The following is a 14,170-nucleotide window of genomic DNA, read 5'->3' as shown; positions in this document are numbered from 1 at the left end:
CTTTTCCATGAACTTGTCAAGCTGTTCTCCCATGAGGTGTTTGAGCACATGGGAAGCCCAGCAAAGAGTGATTTCCCATCCTGGGGTCTGGAACGGGCTTGGAGAAGGGATCAGAGGGGCTCCCACCTGGGCAGTTCCTCTGCCCCCAGGGTCTTGCACCCCTTCCCCAGCACCTGCTGTGTCCAGGGCAGGTCTGTGCCCCACAGGGGACCCTGTCCCGGCTGCTCCCGGGGCTGGGGACTCCCTTGTGCCCCAGCTCAGCCTGGCCTGGGCTGACCCAGCCTCTCCCTGCCTGGTGAATCGAGGGCAAAGCACGAGGCAGGTTTGGTTCCTGCCCTCGGGATGAGTGTGGGCTGTGCTCCCACCCTGGCAGGGCTTGCGATTCCGAACTAGGATGTTCCATGTCAGGATATTCCGTGTCAGGATGCTCTGGAGGGGGAGGATGCTCCGTCCCGGGATATCCCGAGCAGGCGCGGCGGCCGCCCGGCCCCGGCTGCTGCTTTAAGGGGAGGGACGGAAGCCTGACCCGTCCCCGGGCTCGGCCGGGCCCTTAAAGCCTCCGCAGACCGACCGGGGCCGGTCGTGGTACAAACCACCCGGGCCACCATGGGCTCCCTGGGGCGCTGCCTGGCCCGGAACCTCCCCGGGCTCCGCTGCTATAGCTCCGGTGAGATACGGCCCCATCCCTGTCCTGCTCCTGGGGACCCTGTCCCACCCTCATCCTCCTCCTAGGGACCCTGTCCCCATCCTCATCCTGCCCCTGGGGACCCTGTCCCCATCCTCATCCTGCCCCTGGGGACCCTGTCCCCATCCCTGTCCTCCTCCTGGGGACCCTGTCCCCACCCTGGGGGCCTCCAGCCCCTGGGTTCCCTTTCCACATCCCCATCCTGTCCCCAGTCCCCTGCTTGTGCCGCCCCTCAGAGCTCCTGTTCCCATCCTGTTCCCATCCTGTCCCCATCCTGTTCCCATCCTGTCCCCATCCTGTCCCATCCCCTGGCGGTGTCCCCGTCCCTCCATCCCGGCCGGGTGGCGCCTCACGGGCTCTGCTGTCCGGGATGGGGCAGAGGCCGGAGCTGGCGCTCCCTGAAGGTCCCAAGGGGTTCAGTGTCCCCAGGACAGTGCTGGGGGGACAGGGCAGAACCCTGGCAAAGCCGAGCCGTGTTCAGCAGTGCCCGGGGACGCTCACGGGCTCGGTTTCTCCGGCTCTGTCCGGCACTGGGGCCACCACTGGCAGTGAAGTGTCCTCCCTCCTTCCCCTCCTTCCCGTCCCCTCTGTCCCTCCAGCGGACGGGATGTCCCTTGGGGGCTTCTGTCCCCTCCTGCGGCGCAGCTGTGGCGGGGCCAGCGGCGGGTGGGACCCTGCTGTCCCCCGGTCACCGATTTTCCTCTCCACCAGCGGAGCGCTGTGACCGGGGACCCTCCGGGCGGGGGAAAGGCCCCGGGCAGGGACAGAGTCCCGAGCACCGGGACACGGCACAGACACCCCTGGCTTAGAGGCTGCTTCCCGGGCACGGACGTGTCCCCAACACCCATCAGGGTTTTGTGGCACGTCCCCAGCAGCCTGAGAGGCACAGCTTGTCCGGGGGTAGGACGGGATGGGGACAGGGGCAGCCTCGAGGTCCTGCTGCCACCGTGTCTGGTGGGGTTCCGCAGTGGCCGCAGTGACTCGCAGTGGCCGCAGTGACCCGAGGGGGCCGCAGTGACCCGAGGGGGCCGCAGTGACCCGCAGTGACCCGCAGTGACCCGCGGTGGTCGCGCAGCCCCCCCGGCTCTGCAGGAGAAGACACTTCTGCTGGCCAAGCCGGACGCGGTGCAGCGGCGGCTGCTGGGGATCATCATCCAGCGCTTCGAGCGCCGCGGCTTCAAGCTGGTGGCCATGAAACTGCTCCAGGTACCCGGGCCCGGCGGGGAGCGCTGCTCCGGGAGCGGGGGTGGCCGGGGGACACCGGCAGGGTGTCACCGTCACCGCCGCTGCCTCAGGTGGACCGGGGGCTCGTGGACCGGCACTACGAGCAGCTGCGGCTGAAGCCCTTCTACCCCGCGCTCGTCGCCTACATGACCTCGGGGCCGGTGGTGGCCATGGTGAGGGGACAGTTCGGGGGTCCCGGGGGTCCCGGGGGGCGCAGGGAACTCAGCCGTGCCTGTCCCGCAGGTGTGGGAGGGTTACGATGTGGTGCGGTGCGCCCGGGCCATGGTTGGGGACAGCAGCGCCGTGGGGACCATCCGGGGGGACCTCAGCGTGCACATCACCAGGTAGGACCTCGGGGGGCGCGGCCCCACGGCCGTGGCACTGTCCCCATCCCTGTCCCCTCCCAGGAACGTGGTCCACGCCAGTGACTCTGTGGAGATGGCCCAGCGGGAGATCGGCTTCTGGTTCCAGCGGGACGAGCTGGTGGCCTGGGACAGCCGGGACAGGGACAGCATCTACGGGCTCTAGGGTCGGGCCCCGGCCGGGGGGCACCCCCCGCCCCCAATAAACCCCGGTGCCTCCAGCTCTGCCTTCGGTCTCCTCCCTCGGATGTCACCAGCAAGGGCTGGGGGCTCTGGGAGGCACTGGGATGTCCCCAGAGGACACTGGGGTGGTACTGGGAAGCTCTGGGATGCACTGGGATGTCCCCAGAGGACACTGGGGTGGTACTGGGAAGCTCTGGGATGCATTGAGGTAACAGCAGAGGGCACTGGGGGTGTTACAGGAAGGCTCCGGAAGGTGCTGGGTGAGCCATGGAGGGCACTGGAATGTCCCCAGACGCCACTGGGCTGTCCCTGGGGAGTACTGGGGCTGTATTGGGAAGCTCTGGCATGCACTGGTACATCCGTGGAAGGCACTGGTTAGTACTGGGAAGCTTTGTGAGGCACTGGGATGTCCCTGGGAGCACTGGAACTGTACTGGGAGGCCCTGTGAAGAGCTGGGCCGTGCCTGGGGGGCTGCAGGGGCTCTGCAGGTGACAGGAAGAGACCAGGGTGGGGTGTGAGCTGTGACAGTGGGGGCTCCGTGCGACACTGGGACACCGCTGGGTGGCACTGGGACACCATTGGGACACCGCTGGGTGGCACTGGGACACCGCTGGGACACCACTGGGTGGCACTGGGACACCGCTGAGAGGTACTGATGGTAACATCCCATCACACTGGGACTCCGCTGTGAAGCGCTGAGACACCGCTGGGTGGCACTGGGGGCCACTGGGACACTACGGAAAGCGCTGGGACCTCACTGTGAGGTACTGGGACAGCTCTGGGACGGAGAATATCACTGGGATACACTGGGATATCACTGGGATACACTGGGACATTACTGGGAGCTCCGGGACAGCTCTGGAACAGCTCTGAGAGAGCACTGGGAGCACTGGGAGACCACTGGGATATCGCTGGGATACCACTGGGATATCAACGGAGTACACTGGGAGCACTGGGCTATCACTGGGATTCACTGGGATACACTGGGATATCACTGGGGTACAGTGGGAGCACTGGAAGCACAGGGATAGCACTGGGATATCGCTGGGACACACTGGGATACACTGAAAGCACTGGGATATACTGGGATATACTGGGATACACTGGGATACACTGGGATACACTGGGATACACTGGGATACACTGTGAGCACTGGAAGCACTGGAATACACCGGGACACACCGGGATACACCGGGATACACCGGAATACACTGGGAGCACTGGGATACACCGGGATACACCGGGATACACTGGGATACACTGGGATACACTGGGATACACTGGGATACACTGGGATACACCGGGATACACCGGGATACACTGGGATACACTGGGAGCACTGGGATACACCGGGATACACTGGGATACACTGGGATACACCGGGATACACCGGGATACACTGGGATACACTGGGAGCACTGGGATACACCGGGATACACTGGGATACACTGGGAGCACTGGGATACACCGGGATACACTGGGATACACTGGGAGCACTGGGATACACCGGGATACACTGGGATATCACTGGAATACACCGGGATACCACCGGGAGCTCGGGGCCAGCCCGGGCGCTGCAGTTCCCGCCGCGGCCGCCAGGGGTTGCTGTGTCCCGGAGCGGCCCCGTTGCCGGGCAACGGCGGCGGCGCCCGCCCCTGCCATGGCTGAGGGCGCCATGGCCGCGCCGGTGCCCCCGGACGAGGACGGGGACGAGTGTCTGCCCCAGTACCGGCACCTGCTCAGCCCCGACCTGCTCGCGTGAGTCCCGGCGCTCCGGGGGACCCGCCGGGGCCGCCTGCCCGGGCCCGGCTCTGACTGTACCTCTGTCCCACAGGGGCCAGGTGGCCTTCATCACCGGCGGCGGCTCTGGCATCGGCTTCCGCATCGCCGAGATCTTCATGAGGTGCGGGAGCCCCTGCGGTGGGACGGCCCCTTCCTTCCCTCCCTCCTTCCCTTCTTCTTTCCCCTGTTCCCTTCTTCTCTTTCCCCCTCTTCCCTTCTTTCTCTTCACCCCCCTTCTCTTCTCTTTCCCACCGTCCCATCCCTTTCCCGCCGCGGTACCAGAGCCGGGAAGAGCCGCGAGGAGAAGCCGAGGGCGGCGGAGCCCTCACGGAGGCTCCGGGGGCTCGGCTCTGGCTCTTCCCGTCCGCATCCCGCGGGCCTGGAGCAGCAGCGATCCCTGCAAGGAACACCCGAACTCCTGGTGATCCCGAGGAGCCCGGCCCTTCTCACCTGCCCCTTCCCTGCAGGCACGGCTGCCGGACCGTCATTGCCAGCAGGAACCTGCAGAGAGTGTCTGAGGTGAGCCCGGGCTCCAGCGGGAGAGCTGCCAGCCCCAAAAACCCTTCTGCTGTGTCCCGCTGGAACCGGGAGCCCTGGGAATGGTGCAGGAAGGAGGAATGGCTTCCCAGTGCTTCCCACCCTCCCAGCCCTGGGCACCTCCAGCACAGCTCGGTTAAGCTGGAAGCTGCTTTGCAGGGGCTGTTGCACCATGATGATGGCTTTTTGTGGCGGAGAGAGATAGAAGTGAGCTGTGGGGGAGGTTTGTCAGCAGGGCAGAGGCCAAGGCTGGTCTGAAACCTCAGTGTGGAGTAGGAGCAGACCCCAGGGGCTGGTGGCTCGAGGTGGGTTGCACAATTGCCCCTGTGTTTTGGGGCAGAGGGGAGGGTGCAGGTGGTTGGCTGTCATTTTCCACTCCCTCATGCTCACGTGCCAGAAGAAGCTGCAAAGCTCAGCAGGTTTTTAATCCTCAGGGGCCAGAGTCTTCTGGGGCCATAGAATCTGCAGTCCAGGAGTACAGCTGCTTGTGCACCCATGTGTTGCTGGGGCTCAAAACCTCTCACAGAGCTCAAAACAGAAGTTGGAGCAGTTTTGGATGTTGTGTGGAGTTCCTGCTGAGCTTTTGTGTCCCCTGTGCTTAATTTTCTGGGGAAAATCTTTCTCTTAATGAGCCATAGGGATGGCTTGTGACAAACCCTGGGCTGCAGAGCTGGTCCATCTCACAGCCTGACACCTGACTGCAGTCTTTGCCCTTTTGCCCGCTGACTTTTGGGATCTAAAGGGCAATTATGCCTGGGCTCATGCCAAAAATGCCTTTCTGGTCTCCAGCCTTTGTACTTGCCCTGCAGAGATGTTGCCTGGGATGTGCTGTGTCCGTGGGAGCCCATGCAGGTAACTGGGCTTAGCCAGTTGTGGCCAGCCCAGTAACCAGTGTGGCTGGGATACAACATGTAGAACTTTCTCTGGCTGCTCCAGGGCTAGCAGGGTGCAGCCAGGTTCTCTCAAGTCTCTTTTTGTTCTTTCAGGCTTCGAAAAAGCTGGTAGCAGCCACAGGGCAGCAGTGCTTGCCCCTGTCCATCGATGTCCGGCAGCCTCAGACCATCGTGGCAGCGGTGGATGAGGCGCTGAAGGAGTTTAAGAGGATTGATATCCTCATTAATGGTGAGGATGGAGAGGGCAGGAGGAGGGATTGGGCTCGCTGCTGGGCAGTGTTTTCCTGCAGAAGCATCCCTGGGAGCACAGACAAAGCAGGGATCTGTGTGTGGTACATGGCCATCCCTGTTTGTCTGGCTGTGGATCATCCCTGCTCCCCTCGTGCTGGCTGTGCTGTTGGGCATCCAGAGCCACCAGTTTATCCCTTAGCAGGGCTGTCTCCACGTGCTCTCCAGCCTGCAGACATTATCCCTCACCCTTCCTGGCACACAAAGGCCCTGACATGTCTGCCAGCCCTGTCCTGCCTGTCCCTGTGCTTCAGGTGCTGCGGGGAACTTCCTGTGCCCAGCCAGTGCCCTGTCCTTCAACGCCTTCAAGACAGTGATAGACATCGACACCGTGGGCACCTTCAACACCTCCAAAGTCCTCTTTGAGAAATATTTCCGGGTAAGTGGCACAGAGCCAGGGGACTCTGAGGAGGCTCTGATAGGTGGGGGTAGTGTCAAACCACACTGTGCTCCTGGGGAAATCAGGGGAGTGCAAGGACCCAGAGCCTCCCTGCACAGATCCGCTCTGTTTCTTGCCAGGGATCCCAGCCCTGAACTGGGGATCTTCCTGTCCCTTGCCCTGGGGCTCTGTGTGTTGCAGCAGCTTTCCATGCTCTGCCACCTGCAGAAGCTGTGATCTCCTGCTCCTTTTCCAGCTCTGCCACTTTCCCTCGGCCTTTCCTCCTACCCTGCATGTCCCACCTCTCCAGCAGGGCCTCTCTGGCTGACCCCCCTCTGAGATTCCGTGGGTACAGCTGCCCCAGTGATGGCTTGGCAGTGCCTGTGGGTGCCTGTCCCTCTGATCCCAGCTCTCCTGTCCCTCAGAGCCCTCTGTGACCCTTTGTGCTGCTCCCTGTCTTAGCTCCACATCTCCTTTCCTTCCCCAGGACCACGGTGGGGTCATCGTTAACATCACGGCGACCCTGAGCTACCGAGGGCAGGCCCTGCAGGTGCACGCTGGGGCTGCCAAGGCTGCCATAGGTACCTCAACACACCCTGCTGGGGCTCTGAGCCACTTGGGCCTGGGAGAGAAGCCAGTTCTTCCTAACTGCTGGGATGGGAAGGTGCCTTGGGGAGGGACGAGCGTGAATCGGTGTGGTTACTGCATGCCTGGGTTTGGGATGAGGCTCTTCTCCCCTCCAGGGCCCTTAGGTCTCAGCCAGACTCTTCTGTGGCTATTTTTTCTCCCTGAAAAGAAGTTGCTGGAATGGCTCTGCTCCCTGTTTCTCAGTGCTGTTGCAATCCCTCCCCAGATGCCATGACCCGTCACCTTGCTGTGGAGTGGGGACCCAACAACATCCGTGTGAACAGCCTGGCCCCCGGCCCCATCTCGGGCACCGAGGGCTTCCGGCGCCTGGGTGAGGCAGCCTGGGCTGTGCCCTGCCGTGGCACTGCCCTGCTGGCATTCTCTGGGAGGGGACAGGGAGGGACCCCCAGTGCCACACAGCTGGTGGGGGCATGGCTGTGCTGTGGCTTGGCTGGCACAGCTCTGTGGGAGCAGCCCTTCCCACATCCTTGGCACCTTCCAGGGCACTGGTTTGGCAGCAGTTTGGGCTCTCTGATGCCATGATGGAATGTGCTCCCACAAAACTCAGCACTGCCTGAGGGATTTGCGCTTGTAGCCCATCAGCAGAGTGCTGGTGCAGCTCCAGAGGATGGGAGAGACCTGGAGCTCTTAGAGTGGTCCAGAGGCCATGGAAATGTTCCAAGGGCTGGAGCCCTCTGCTCTGGAGCCACGGAGACCTCAGAGCCCCTTCCAGGGCCTACAGGGGCTCCAGGAGAGCTGCAGAGGGACTTGGGACAAGGGATGGAGGGACAGGACACAGGGAATGGCTTCCCACTGCCAGAGGGCAGGGATAGATGGGATATTGGGAAGGAATTGTTCCCTGGGAGGGTGGGCAGGCCCTGGCACAGGGTGCCCAGAGAAGCTGTGGCTGCCCCTGGATCCCTGGAAGTGTCCAAGGCCAGGCTGGATGGGGCTTGGAGCAGCCTGGGCTGGTGGAAGGGGAGGAGAAGGAGAGATCACTCCCAACTCCAAGCATTCCACGATTCCATGATTCTACAGCTCTCTGAGGTCCTGTCTTGAGCTCGCTATGTCAGTACAAAATCCCTGCTAGGCTTGAGCTCCCCTCCTTTAAATCTTCCTGGGTTTTATCCAGGGCTGTGCCAGGATCTCATCCCAGTTCCCTGGAGCACTCAGCCAGCCCCATGGGCAGTGCTGCAGTGCCTGGCCAGCCATGGTGGTGGACAGTCCTCCCATGGTCCAAACTGACTCTTTCCTGCTCCTTTTAGGTGGGAAATTTGCTGAGAAATCCAACCAGTTCTCCGTGATCCCGCTGCAGCGCGCGGGGAACAAGACGGAGATCGCACACAGCACCCTGTACCTGGCCAGCCCCCTCTCGTCCTACGTCACCGGCACCACCCTGGTCGTGGATGGTGGGAGCTGGCTCACCTCCCCCAACAGCTTCTCTGCCTTGCTGGGTATTGCCTCCTCCTCTGCTAAACTCTAGGTGACTGCATTTCCCACTTGTGGGATTGGAGCTGGGCTCCTCAGGGAAACCCTGCTTTCCCCTGGGGTACAGGGCACAGGTCCTGTGAGGAGTGGCTGAGGGAGCTGAGAAAGGGGCTCAGCCTGGAGAAAAGGAGGCTCAGGGGGCCCTTCTGGCTCTGCACAACTCCCTGACAGGAGGGGACAGCTGGGGAGGTCGGGCTCTGATCCCAGGGAACAGGGACAGGACAAGGGGAAATGATCTCAAGTGCCAGGAGAGGTTTAGGTTGGATATTAGAGAACATTTCTTTATGGGAGGGTGGTCAGGCACTGGCACAGCTGCCCAAGGCAGTGGTGGATTCACCATCCCTGGGGGGATGAAACCTCTGTGGATGTGGCCTTGGCAGTGCTGGGGGAACAGTTGGATTTATTGGTCTTGGAGGGCTTTTCCAACTTAAACAATGATTCTTAACCATGACTCTCCTGGGGCATGGCTGCAGTAGCAGTGGGTACAGTGTCCTCATGGACAGTCCTAGGGATGACTTGGGACAAGCAGAACCTGCTGGATTTTCCCTTTGAGCCTGGCTTGTGACATGGTGTCTTGGATGGTCGTCCAGACACCTTTGAGATTCCCCCAAAGCAACTTGCTGCCCATTTCCTGTGCCCCAGCAGCAGGACTGAGCATAAAGAATGCCAAGAGCCTCTTCCTTTCATGAATTCCTGCAGCCTGGTAGGGGAAGGGGTCTCCTGCCTTCCTCTCCTCCCTGCCTGTGTCCCACCTGGCAGCCTCCATGAGCTGGGCAGGCCCCAGCAGGGCTCTGTCCCCACCTCCACCCTCTCTTGCAGATGTCTGGGCTGCAGGAGCAAACCAGCCCCACTGATGGACAGCCTGGGGCTGACAGATGGACACCACGGGGGACATCTCCCAGAGCCACTGCCAACAGCCACAGCCTCTCCTCGGCCACTGGGGGTAGTGGTGGCACTGCCAGTCCCGTGTCTGCCTGGGGGACAGCTCTGGGGGTGCTGGGTGCCAGTGCTACCCCCATCCTGTGCCACTGCTGCCTTCTGAGCTGCTGTGCCTGTGGGTGCAGAGACAGCGTGGAGGGCTGAGATGGTCACTGTCCTTTTGTAGCTCCCTCCAGGCTGCTCTTGTGGCCTTTCCCAAGCCCCAAGCAGTGCCAGCCATGGATACCAATCCTCTTACTCCCCTCTCCCCTGTCTTAGCTCGAGAGCTGCCCAGGACCCCCAGCTCCTTTTTGGGAGGGGGAGCAGCTGTGAGCCTGGGGTTGGGCCCAGTTCTGCCTTGGCAGCTCTTGGAGGGGAAACCCTGGCAGGGGGAGGTGGCTGTGTCCCCTAAGGGGTCCTGGGTGGGACAGTGGTCCTGGGATGCAGCTGGGACGCCCCTCTCCTGGGAGCAGAGGTGGTGTGAGGGCAGATCCCCCAGGGCAGGGTCTCCCAGCAGCACTGCAGGTGTCCAGTGGTCTGTCCACACCCATCTGTCTGTCACACCAGCTGTCTCCTTCCAGACACTCAAGCTGAGGGTAAGTGAAGGGCTAGAACTGGAATCCAGTGCTTTTCTCCTGCTGGGCTTTAGGAGCCACAGCAGGGCTGCACGGATGGCACTGCTGGAGCCAGCCCTGCCCCTGGTGCTGTCTCGTGTGCACCCTCCTGCTGCTGCTGCTGCTGCTGCTGCTGCTGCTGCTGGTAGTTTTTAGGCTCACCCTGAATTCCATGAAGCTTGTTCTCCCACTTAATTGTATTTCCTACTTGATTGTAGACTTGCCATGTTTTACTCCTTCCTGCAGGCCACAAATAAAGAACTTGTCCCCTGAGCAGTGATGCCTCTCTCTGCTGCATGAGCACCGGTGCCCTGCCCAGCTGACTGGTCCCAGTGGTCCAAACTGGGCCCTGAGGAAGGGGGGAGAGCCACTGCTCCCACTGCCAGAGCCTTGTGTGGCTCCAGTCCTCAGCTCTGTGGTGCTCCATGCCCAGGAGGCTTGGGGACCTGCCAGCTCCTCAGCCCCAGGGGCTCTGGGAAGGTGGTTCCAGCAGCAGAGGTGGTGGGGAGGTGTTGGGGGCTTTGGTGAGGGATTCAGCCCTGCAGAGGGATGGGGATGCAGTGCCTGGGCTGGGATCTGGGTGGTGTCCTTTGCCTGGGCTCCTGGGATTTGGCTCCAGCCACAGCATTCCTTTTCCTGGATTACAGGATGTTTTCTCCTGGAGAAGGTATTTGTGTGATGTGAGGTGGCCCTTCTGCCCAGCTGCATCCCCGTTCTGGGAGGCTCCATGGATTTCACTGTTCAGTCATGACCGGGTGACTTGGGCAGTGTCAGGGCTGTCCTGGCTGTGTGGCCACCCCAGGAAGAGGGAGCTGAGTTTGGCCTCCAGCACCAGGGGAAGGACAGAGCACCCAGCCGAGCCTTGGCATGGCCTGGAGCTGCAGGAACCCAACCAGGGCTGCAGAGCTGCCACTCACAGCATCAGGCCAGCACCTCCAGCCCTGCAGGCATCTTGTTCCCCTGCCAGTCCCACACAGGAACCCTGGCTGCTTGAGCTGTCTGGGACCTGGGAATGCCCAGTGGATTTTGCAGGGAATGGTTTGGGCAGGTGTCACCGTGTACCTGTACTTCCCCCGTGGGACTGACAAAGGAGCCCCCTCCTGCCCCGCTCACCTTTAGGAATGGCTGTGATGAGGAACAGGATTTGGAGTGGAGGTTTCCGTCCTTCCCAGTGCTGGACTGACTGGGCAGGGGTGTCATCCTCTCTGGGGGATGCTGCTGAACTCTGGCTCTCGGGGCTGAGTGTGCTGGGGAACAGAGACCTTGTGGCCTTGTGGCCCAGCCAGGCTGACCCTGAGGTGTCACACACCTCCATTGGCAGGGCCACTGGGGCCAGGGATGCTCTTGCTCATCAAGTTTGCTGCTAATTATACCCAGGGGCTGTAATTCCACCCGCTGGGCCAGCTCAGGGGTGTGTTAGCGGGGTCATCCCGGTGCTCCAGCAGAAGCTGCAGGTGCTCTGAGCCTGCAGGCTGTGAGCCCTAAGCACGGGCATTCATTAACTCATTGCCGCGGTCCCAGGGCTGTCCCTGTGCTCAGCTTGTCCCTGGAGCAGCTCAGGGATCCCGGGGCACAGCACTGTCCCACTGGGGCTGGGGGTCCTGGAGCACGGCTCATGTCCCTGGAGGGATTTGAGTGTCCCAGTGCACAGTTCATACCCAAAGAGATTTGGGATTCTGGTGCACAGTTCATACCTGGAGCAGCTGGGTGGTTCTGTTGCAGGGTTCTCCCCCAGAGGGGTTTGGGGTCCCAGAGCACGGTTCGGGTTTGGGGTCCCGGAGCACGGTTTGGGGTCCCGGAGCACGGTTTGGGGTTCTGGAGCACGGTTCGGGTTTGGGGTTCCGGAGCACGGTTCGGGTTTGGGGTCCCGGAGCACGGTTTGGGGTTCTGGAGCACGGTTCGGGTTTGGGGTTCCGGAGCACGGTTCGGGTTTGGGGTCCCGGAGCACCGTTTGGGGTCCCGGAGCACGGTTTGGGGTCCCAGAGCACGGTTCAGGTTTGGGGTCCCGGAGCACCGTTTGGGGTCCCGGAGCACGGTTTGGGGTCCCGGAGCACGGTTCGGGTTTGGGGTCCCGGAGCACGGTTTGGGGTCCCGGAGCACGGTTTGGGGTCCCGGAGCACGGTTTCTCAGCAGGGGCATTTGGGGTCCCCATTCACGGTGCTCCCGGTCCCACGTGCTCACGCTCCGCCTGGCCCCGCCCCTCCCCGCTGGCCCCGCCCCCGCCGCGCGCGAGCTGGAGAGGGGGCGTGGCCTCGGCACGGGCTCGCGCCGCGGAGGGGCGGGGCGAACCGGACCGGCAGGCGAGTGACGTCACCGCCCCGGCTACTGCGGCGGCGGCCGGGCTGGATCTGCCGGTTCTCCGCGGGCGGCCCCGGAGCGGCGGCGCGGGCGGGCGCTGGGGCTGTTTCTCGGCGCCGCCGCCGCCTCCCCCAACCCCCGGTCCCGGGCAGGACCCGCGGCCCCGGCGCTCGGAGCCGCCGCTCCCCGAGCGGGGCGGGACCGGCGGGGCCGTCCCCGGTGTCGGCGGGCGGGGCCGGCGCTCCTCGCACAAAGCCGTGAGTGCCGCGGGGACCGCACCGGCACCGGCACCGCCCCGATGTGAGCGGGGCATGGCCGCGGGGCATGGCCCGGGGCGGGCGGCGGCGGGCGCGCAGCGCCGGCGGTGAAGATGGAGCCGCGTCCGCCTGGGACCGAGCCCCCGCTGCCCCGGGGGCCGGGACCGGGGCTCGAACCGCAGCTGGAACCGGAGCCCGAGCTGGAACCGGAGCCGGACCTGGAACCGGAGCCAGAGCTGGACCTAGAACCCGAGCTGAACCTGGAACCGGAGCCAGAGCTGGACCTAGAACCCGAGCTGAATCTGGAACCGGAGCCAGAGCGGGACCTGGAACCGGAGCCAGAGCTGGAACCGGAGCCGGACCTGGAACCGGAGCCAGAGCCCGAGCTGGAACCGGAGCCGGACCTGGAACCGGAGCCGGAGCTGGATCTGGAGCTCTGGGCACTTGAGCCCGCCGCTCCCGGCGCGGAGCCGCCGCCCTGGTGCCCGGGGGAGGCCGGGGGCAGCCCGGGCCCCGCCGAGCCCCCGCCTGAGGAGGAGCCGCGCCTCCGCCCGGTCTTCGACGCCCTGGACCGCGACGGCGATGGCTTCGTGCGTGTGGAGGAGTTTGTGCAGTTCGCCACGGCCTACGGCGCCGAGCAGGTGAGCGCCGGCCGGCACCGGGCTCCGGGCTCCGGGCTCCGCACCCGGGCCCGGGCCGCTGCTGGCTCCGCGCCGGGGCACCGCGGGGTGCGGTGGCTCCGCCGCCCCAGGGTGATGGTGATGGTGTCTCCTGTCCGGGCTCCGGCCCTTGGACAGCATCAGTGTCCCCAAGGACAGCGCTGACATCGCCGTGGCCCCGGGTGAAGGGCACGCGTGGCCCGAGCGGCTCCCGCTGCGCCCGGGAGGAAGCGGAGCTGCCGTGCTCCAGGGAAGCAGCACCGCGGCGGTGCCGCTGCGAGCCGGCAGCTCTTTGTTCTCCATCACTGCCGCCTCGGGGCTTGGCCGGGCAGCGGGGACATCCCGGCCTGTGGGGACATCCCGGCCTGTGGGGCTGCTCCGTGCCCCCCTTGCTGACCCCACTGGCCGTGGGTCAGCTCCCCTACGGGCAGCATCCCTGCCCATGGCAGGGGGTTCCATCCGTAAGGGCCTTTCCATCCCAAACCATTCCCTGGTTCCCTGCTGCTTCGCTTATCCCGCGTTTGACAGCCTGAATGTGTATTTTTTCCTCCTTTTCTGCTGCTTTGTGCCCTGGCGAGCCGGTGTTCCCCTTCAGCAGATCAGAGGCGATGTAATTTGAAGCTGCCTGGGCTGACCCAAAATGGAGCAAGCTCCAGCAGCGCTCACCAGGGGATGGAGATGGATTTGTTGGTGTTTCATGCATTGGCCTGGGCTGGCATCGCTACCAGGAAAAGAAGATTTATTTTTTCAAGGCATGCAGGTATTGCTGCAAAGTTTCCTTGTGCCTGCCCAGATCTGCTCTCGTTCTCCATCCTTGGCTGCTGCGAGGGTATTTAAGTGCCATGACAAAGCAAATCGTGTGTGAAGGAGGCTTTTGGTGGAGGAGGGCTTTTTATCCCAGTCCTCATGCTAGAAACACCTCTCAAAGATCAAACAAAGGTATTTAATTTAGAAAAACAGCCCTGCAAAGTGGAGA

The 14,170-nt window shown here is 63.2% G+C and overlaps 3 protein-coding genes across 7 annotated transcripts in view; all 3 read left to right on the top strand.

Annotated features, from left to right (window-relative positions):
• The first annotated feature begins 418 nt into the window (after nt 1-418).
• On the top strand, nt 419-2,520 carry NME4 (NME/NM23 nucleoside diphosphate kinase 4). Of its 3 annotated transcripts, none has more exons than XM_058849687.1 (5): nt 423-667; nt 1,740-1,891; nt 1,981-2,082; nt 2,153-2,253; nt 2,317-2,518. In XM_058849687.1, exons 1-5 carry the CDS (start codon nt 607-609, stop codon nt 2,435-2,437), a joined length of 537 nt encoding a protein of 178 aa, XP_058705670.1. In that variant the 5' UTR covers nt 423-606; the 3' UTR covers nt 2,438-2,518. The 3 variants fall into 3 exon arrangements, with proteins under 3 accessions (XP_058705672.1, XP_058705670.1, XP_058705671.1); XM_058849688.1 differs by having other exon boundaries at nt 429-667; nt 1,761-1,891; nt 2,317-2,515; XM_058849689.1 differs by lacking the exon at nt 1,740-1,891 and having other exon boundaries at nt 419-667; nt 1,892-2,082; nt 2,317-2,520.
• A 1,577-nt stretch (nt 2,521-4,097) lies between these two features.
• On the top strand, nt 4,098-10,256 carry DECR2 (2,4-dienoyl-CoA reductase 2). 2 transcript variants are annotated; one of them, XM_058849681.1, is made up of 9 exons: nt 4,098-4,212; nt 4,289-4,357; nt 4,704-4,755; nt 5,760-5,895; nt 6,209-6,333; nt 6,821-6,914; nt 7,187-7,291; nt 8,226-8,414; nt 9,268-10,256. In XM_058849681.1, the coding sequence occupies exons 1-9, from the start codon at nt 4,115-4,117 to the stop codon at nt 9,300-9,302; spliced, it is 903 nt and encodes a 300-aa protein (XP_058705664.1). In that variant the 5' UTR covers nt 4,098-4,114; the 3' UTR covers nt 9,303-10,256. The 2 variants fall into 2 exon arrangements, with proteins under 2 accessions (XP_058705664.1, XP_058705665.1); XM_058849682.1 differs by having other exon boundaries at nt 8,226-8,443.
• A 2,248-nt stretch (nt 10,257-12,504) lies between these two features.
• The window catches only part of RAB11FIP3 (RAB11 family interacting protein 3), a 73,004-nt gene continuing 71,338 nt past the window's right edge, over nt 12,505-14,170 (top strand). For both annotated transcript variants that reach the window (XM_058849633.1, XM_058849632.1), the window contains exon 1: nt 12,505-13,176. In XM_058849633.1, coding sequence (XP_058705616.1) covers nt 12,649-13,176 — 528 coding nt within the window. In that variant the 5' untranslated portion in view covers nt 12,505-12,648. The remainder of the gene's footprint in view (nt 13,177-14,170) is intronic.

Source organism: Poecile atricapillus, chromosome 14, assembly GCF_030490865.1.
Source record: "Poecile atricapillus isolate bPoeAtr1 chromosome 14, bPoeAtr1.hap1, whole genome shotgun sequence".
Lineage (NCBI taxonomy): Eukaryota > Metazoa > Chordata > Aves > Passeriformes > Paridae > Poecile > Poecile atricapillus.
This window is presented reverse-complemented; position numbering and strand designations above follow the sequence as displayed.